This window comes from Pogona vitticeps, chromosome 9 (assembly GCF_051106095.1).
Source record: "Pogona vitticeps strain Pit_001003342236 chromosome 9, PviZW2.1, whole genome shotgun sequence".
NCBI classification, from domain to species: Eukaryota; Metazoa; Chordata; class Lepidosauria; order Squamata; family Agamidae; genus Pogona; species Pogona vitticeps.
Genome location: NC_135791.1, coordinates 27,357,458 through 27,364,706, shown reverse-complemented (window position 1 = coordinate 27,364,706; position 7,249 = coordinate 27,357,458). Strand labels below are relative to the sequence as shown.

General features: G+C 51.3%; 1 protein-coding gene across 1 annotated transcript; it reads left to right on the top strand.

The window, feature by feature from the left end:
• The first annotated feature begins 5,772 nt into the window (after positions 1-5,772).
• On the top strand, positions 5,773-7,067 carry SYCN (syncollin). Its single transcript, XM_020787224.3, has one exon. It carries the CDS (start codon positions 5,906-5,908, stop codon positions 6,314-6,316), a length of 411 nt encoding a protein of 136 aa, XP_020642883.3. The 5' UTR covers positions 5,773-5,905; the 3' UTR covers positions 6,317-7,067.
• Positions 7,068-7,249: the final 182 nt, after the last annotated feature.

Below are 7,249 nucleotides of genomic sequence, written 5' to 3'. Positions count from 1 at the left end.
CCCTCCACATCCTGCCTGATCCAAAACCCATGACATCCAGACATCTGCTTCCTTTCGAGTCTTCCTCCTCCCCCTTTAATTTCTGGGGGACCCATGGGCACTTCCCCCTTCTTCCAACAAGTCCAAAAGGCAGCAAGTGCCGGTCCACGAGAACAGAGCAGAAACCAAATCGGCAGGTTTTCTGTTTTCTTAAAAGGCCCCACTCAAACTCCATGTGCGCTCGCTTTTGAGTCCCAGAGAACTCTCCCACAGGGTGAGCCGTATTTTAAAAAAATGGGGTTGGGGGAGTTAGAAGTCGTGTACTCCAAAAATCAAGCCACTGGTTTATTGGCCATGAAACTCCATCCTCAGAGGCAGACACTTGGGGGGGGGGGGCACGAGCAGGTCTCAGGTCACACCTAGGAAGCCGTCCTGGAATGGAGTGGGCTGGAGGGCGTGCATCTGTCTCACCCTCTGAAAACACATGCCGGCCCCCTTCTTTAGCTTTGCCTTCCCCAAAGAGGTGACCTGGTACCCCCCCTACACACCAGCACCCTTTCCAATGCCAAGTAAAATTTTCCTTTTCTGCCCCACAACCCTTTCTGAGGTTCAGATGACCTTTTCCCCTTTCGAGGTTCAACCGTTTTCCAGTTGGGCTGCTGCTGTTTTCAAGTGGCCCTTTAAAAAGCAGGCGCACCCTCAGAAGGGATGGCGTTGCCGTGCGCCTGGCTTACCAAAGTCTTTGGACTCGACAGGGAGGTTTCAAGCATTTCTAATCAATAAGGTAAACAAACAAACAAACAAACAGAAAAGCTGTTGAGGGAACACTCCGACATTACCTGCGACATGTCTTTTTCTCTGGTACTTCATAGCTGGGAAGTGTGGAGATATGGGGCGGGGGGGGAAGGGAGAAGCAGCTGATTGCCCATTAGACTGGCATTCAGCTGAAGTAAGTATAAATGGGTAAACCTATATCAACGCCCAGCCCTCCATTATAAACGAAGGGCCTCTTCTTGGGTGGAGAAACACGGAGCAAAGAATACGCGCATTCTCTCCTAATGATATCATTAAAAAGTATAAGCAGCGGAAGCCTCCTCTGATGTGCCTTCAGCCTGTTCCCGTTTCTCTGGCCTGTGGTGTCTAATCATGCTGATTTGCCGCCATCCCCCCCTTTCCCTCGCTCTCTGCTCTAAAGATAATTTGTGATTCAACCTGAGTCACAGAAGGCAGAAAACTACTTAGCAGCCGCTCTCATAGAAACGACTCAAGCTTGTCCAGAGACATAAAACTATTAGCTGGGAAATATGAAAATGGGTGTATGAGTTACCTCCCTTTGTGGCCGGATGCCAGCGACCGGGCCACGGGGATTTTTGCCAGAAGTGCGGCCATTCATGCAGAGCGGCCAGCGGTCCAGGGAAGCGCTTCCATGGCTTGCTCACTCCCCACCCGCCCCACCCACCCAAATTACACCCATTTGCAAAGTACAGTGGCCGTTCCTTTCTATTCACCAGATCGCACATTGCTGACAAAACCTTCCACGCTGATGAGAGGTGAGAATTAGACGGGGAGAGTGGGGGGGGGGCAAAAGGTGCAGGAGGGAACGGCACAATGTTTAAGTAACTGTAATTGGGCTCTGTGACGCTCGGTGTGGCTTTGGCACCGACCGACCGCCATCAGCAGCAGCAGCAGAGAAGAAAAGAGATGGGAATTAATTGAGCCAGAGGGGAGGGAGAGGCAGAGGGAGGGAGAAAAGCGTGCACATTAATGGTTCCTGTTACATGCAATAATGCAGATCATTCTAGCGTGTCATCTATTAAAAGCATCATCTTAGGCGCCACAAAAAGGCAGATCTAATGGGCAGATGGCTCTGAATGGGCAGAGATTTTCACACGGGGGATGGGCAGGTAGAAAACTGAACCTGCGTGACTGGAGAAGGGGCTGCAATATCATAACTTAATTAATTAGCTGGATTAATTGATTGCTTTAAAAGGCAACATTTTAATCAACATAAGCAGCATTTCATCAGTTTTTCAGGCCGTATATGCATTTATAATTACAAACTATTTTTCAGGTGACTATATATCTACCAGAACCACAGAAAGCAGGAACCGGCTAGGCACAGTATATTCTGCCCTCTCACAACAGCAGGAGTGGGTAAGTGGGCATGCTAGCTGGTGTAGTCTCCCCCCCCCACTAAAAAAAACCCCAACAAAACAAAACCCAAATCCCTTTGATTTGGGAGTTCAGCTTAGGTTAGACTGAGAGAGGGACCCTCCTAAGATCCCCTGGTAAGGTTCACAGCTTACAACCAAGATAATTTTATGTAACCGGAACTGGAGTTTAAAGCTATTTCCAACACGGTTTAAAAGGGCAGAAAATCAAAACACAACAAAGTAAGAAACTCTAAAGTAGCACTAAATTGCTTCATTGGAACTCCTGGAACAGGATATAGCAAATTTTGGCAACTAAGTTACTCTTTCCAAAGAAACAACCGCGCTACTTTCCTTTCCCAAACTGGCCTTTGAAATGTAACAGTTGCGAGCCACTCTCTTTCTTTTCCAGCCCCCCCCCCCCGCAGAAGCCATCCACAATTGCCCGCGGAGACTACAGTACATTTCGCTTGCCAGGGCGGCGGATTGGGAGCAGCTTTCAAGCGGCCATCACCCCACCTCAGGTCAGCCCCATGCGCTACGACCCGCCGCCACCGTCGCCCTTTTAAGACTCCTCCGGCGGGAGACTCCGCCGGTTGGCGAGGGAGCTGAGCACCCCCAGGGGGGTCGGCCCTAGAAAGGACGTCGGGGGTCCCCGTGGGAATGGGTCCTGCGCCTTACCACCACCACCCACCCGCAACAAAAACCGTCTGGAAGAATTCGCTCCGGTTTGGAGCCGCCAGGTGTCCGCAAAGCATTCTGGGTACTGTATGCCTATTCTGGGGGGGGGGAAGAGTCTTCACAGGGGAGTGGGCGGAGCCAAGGCTCGAACAGCTGAATGAATAACACAAGAAGGGCGGGGCGAGAGAGAAGTTAAGTAGGACAGAGCGTAGAGGGGCGGGGCGCCAGGATAATAAGCCTATCGCGACAAAGGAGGTGAGCGGGGGCGGGGATTAGAAGCCCCCCCCCCCACCAGTGTCCCTGACCTTCGATCAAGGCTTACTCCAAGTGGGAAGGGCAAAAAAGCAAGGGTGGAGGTTTGAGTTGCTTTTAGCCTACAACCCCTATACACTCGCACGCACGGGGAGTTGTGGGAATTGTAGTCCAAAGCAATTCACAAGTAAACCCATGCCCGAGCCCTGCCTCTCGTGGGAGCCCTTGGAAAGTGGAAGGGGGAGCAAGAACCTCCACCTAGGAGGTCCTCCTTACAGAGGAATGCTTATTTGTTTAAAATAGATACACGCCTCTTTTCTCTTAAGGAGCCAAGATACTTTGCGGTATTAAAAGAAACAAAATTAAAAGCTAAAATAATAAATGGCTACAGTATTTTTAAAAAAGCAAACAAACGTATACTTGTTTTTATATAATAAGGTAATGCAGCGTATGCATCTGTAGCTAACAAAGCATGAAAGCAGGCCAATCTGTTCTGAAGGGAAGCTTGATGGGGACCAACCGTTTGGGGCTGACCAACCCCTCGAGTCGGCCACCCCAGCTGCGAAATGGGTCTACGTCTCGTTGGGGGTCCGGGACATGTCTCAGATCAAAGAGGTTTGCCTTTCCTTCAATGGCCAAAGTTCTCAGCTGGGTGCATTTTGAGCGTGAAATAGACCGTGCAGAAAAGAAAAAAAAAACACTTTGAGTTTATCTCCGCACTGCAACTGGTTCTTCCAGCTGGCACTCGCCTTTGTTTGGGTTTTAAAGTTTTTGGTTTATATTGTTAATGGTTGTTTCTCATCTGCATTATGCTGCTTGTTCCTTGAACGCTCCTCACACGCAAATATTCTGGCACACACAGAGCTGCGGACACCCAGCTGGAAAATTATAATAAACTGAAAATGTGGGTGGTTTTAAAAAAAAGCTTCTGCAGATAGAGGCTGTCTTAAATTAGCGGCTTCTGTTACTAAGCATAGGTTTGCTCTGGGAGCGCTCTCAAACCCCCGAGAAAAGTCTGGCACACCAATTCAGACAGGAGAAGGCGATGCGGACTTTCTCGTATTCCCAGGACTCCCTTCCCCACCAACCCCTCCCCAGGTGGGATTTTTAAGTTTTAGGTGTGGAGGAGGAACCAGATTCTGGGATCGAGGGCTGCTACACGGATTCAGGAATGGGGTGTGTGATTATCTTTTATCTTCTGGCACACTGCAGGCACCCATTTTATGGGGGTGTCCTTTTTGCCATCACAATGGGTATTAAGAGTCTGCACCCCTAAACTGCCCGTGGCTAGTCCAACTATTTCATCTGGGTTTGGAAGGGATTTTGCTCATTCACTGACTATAAACCCAGATATCGTGTTTCAGCAGACCTGGGATGTGTGGGCACCTGATTAGCACACAGTTTGATGGGGGGGGGCATAACTTTGGAGACAACATTAGATTTGCAGGGGTGGTGTCATATTTAGCACACCTCATGAACATGGGGGTTGGGGGAGTGGATGACAACTTTCCACAATTTTCTAAACAACTTGGTTTTTGTGGTGTGTGTGTGTGGGTGTGGGTTCGAGATCCTCATTTTAGCAGAGCACACAGTGGTTAATGCTAAATGCAAGATATTTGAGCAAGGAGAATTCAAATCCTTTAAATTTTGGGGCTGAGGAGTGCGGCTTAGGCCCAGCATGAAAAAAATGGAAGGGGCCCTGCCTGTATCTCTGGATGCTTTCTGAAACAAAGCACAACCCAAAGTGTTTCAAAGCAGCTCCTACATCGGAGTAAGCCCATGGAATTGGTATTTTGAACTTGTACTTGCCTGAAAGCTATGACCATTTCTCTTGTTATCGCCAGGAGAAAAGCGGGAGGTTGGAGGGGAGCGTGCCTCACTGTCTACCAAGGGAAATGCACACCTGGGCCCCGGGAAAAAAGACCAGCTGGGGGGTGACTGGTGATGGGATCAAGCTGAAAAGATTAGATATACAGTGGGTGGAGCGGGGGGGGGGCTGGGGTATGGGGCAGGACGGAGAACCCGTGTTGCCTGCCTCTCACTTACCAGAGAGGGAGGGGAGGGAGCCAGGATTAAAGCCCTCTAAAACGGTTCCCGTCTCTCCAAAGGAGATCTCCAATTTGAACAGGAATGTGAGGGGGGAAACTGAGGCAGTAGTGCCTGCAGAGGAGAACTTCCCCCATGGACGGTGGTGACCAGCCAAGTGTGGCCAACCTAGACAGGGAGGGGGGGGGGAGGGTACAGGCCTTTCCAGAGGCTCTTCCTAGAACTTCTCCTAGTGCTTTCCCCTCCTTTTGGTCTTCTTTTTAAAAGCTGACCAGAGCAATTTCTCCCTTCTCTGTCACTCCGAGTTGGACAAGAACCGGACTGCCTGGCGTCAGCCTCCAAGTCAGGAGCTGCGCTGGGGTCCCCTGCACCCCAAACTCTCCCTTGAACTGCTGTGTATCAGGACTGATCCTGACCGGGAAACTCTCCCCTTCGAGAAGGAAAATAAATTCTCTCTTGCCAAGGCAGTCCTTTTGGCACGAGAGGCATCAAGGACAGTCTCCCCCCCCACCCCGCCCCTTGTTGATATTCAAAACCTTGGATTTATGAGGTGTTGCCTTAAAAAAATGATAGTTTCTGAGACTCCCGTTATCCCATTGGCTGGAGATCTTGACCAGCCAAGCCGATGGTCTGGAAATCGCCCAGCACAGCCCTCCTCTCTCCCACCCTTATCTCCAGCCCAAGGTCCACCCGATGGCCTTGCCTCGGAGCCCAGCCAAGGGGACGGAAACGGCTTGATATAAAGCACCCTCTTTTCCGAAGGGCTGAATCCTTTCTCCTGGGTTGCTGCAGCCACCATGACTTCTTTGCGCAGCCCCCTCTTCCTCGCCATCCTTCTCCCCCTGCTCGCGGCAGGGGTGTGGGCCGAGTGCCCGGTCCCGACGGACCTCAAGAACGCCGACGGCACCAAGGTCTGTGCCAAGCTCTACACGGAGAACAGCCCCTACTACAACCAGTGCTGCGCAGGCGACGTCCTGCTGGTCCCCCCCGAGGAGGACCAGCCCTACGTGCCCTCGGCGTTCAACAACAAGGTCTCTTCCCTGGTGGTGGCCCAGAAGTGCCAGCTGGTGGTCTGGTCCTCCAAGGGCAAAGGGGGCAAAACCCGCACCTTCAAGACCGGGTCCTACCCTCGTCTCCAAGAATACAGGCGGGGGATCTTCGGCGACTGGAACAATGCCATCTCGGCTTACTACTGCAAGTGCACCTGAGGCGCCCGAGTCAGAGGCGGGAGGGACAAGAGGGGCGACCCTGCTTTGGCCACCTCCGGCCTTGTCGGCATGAAGAATCCCTGACTCCCCTGTCCCCAGTCTGGGCCGTCCGTCCTGGCTGATGCAGAAGCATCCCACAAGGCCGCCTTCGCGAAGCTGCCCTCTCTTGCCAACCAGGATCCCCAGAAAAGCCTCTGCCTTTCCAGAAACACGCCCCCCGCTTCTTCAAGGGTGCTGCCACAACAGCCGATCCTGGCCAACCGGAAAATTGCAGCATGCCAGCGAAGCGCTGAACACCCATCCTTCATTTTCTAGCAGCGAAGAGCTTGCTCAAGCTTCTCACTGACCAGAGGGCGACCGTGGCTTGCTGCAAAAACCAAGGTGGATTTATTATCTCCCGGCACCAAACCAAGAACAATGACAAATAAATAACGCTGCTGGTGGGTCATAAGGGAGTTCTTTCTCTTTCTCCCCCTGCAATCTCCTGTGCTTAGAAATCAGGGCAATCTCCAGCTTTGTCACCCTGCCTGAAAGATTTGTCCCCTCTGATGTTTAAAGTTTTTGTTTCCCCTCCCGCTTTGTTCTCGGGCGTTTTTAGGGCAGACTTTCCATCTTCAAAGCCGTTTCTCCCCCCCCCCCGCCTTGTTGCTTCCCCAAGATCCGCTTTGCGGCAAACGCTCCCTCTGTCTCATCTCGGTTATTATTGTTGCGCTTTGTCACGATCAATATAATTAAAAGCGAAGGAACATGACTTTGGAAAGGTTGGGTCTCTCCCTCGTTCGCTCGCTCCTCTTTGTAGCTCAAGGTCAGCAAGTAAGTAGGAGGAGCTTTTATTTTCATCTCGTGTCGGAGGCCTTTAATTGGAAAGGGGCTTCAGCAGCCCAAGAGCAGAACGCAATAATCCCCACCAATCAAGCAAACTGTTTTCAATTC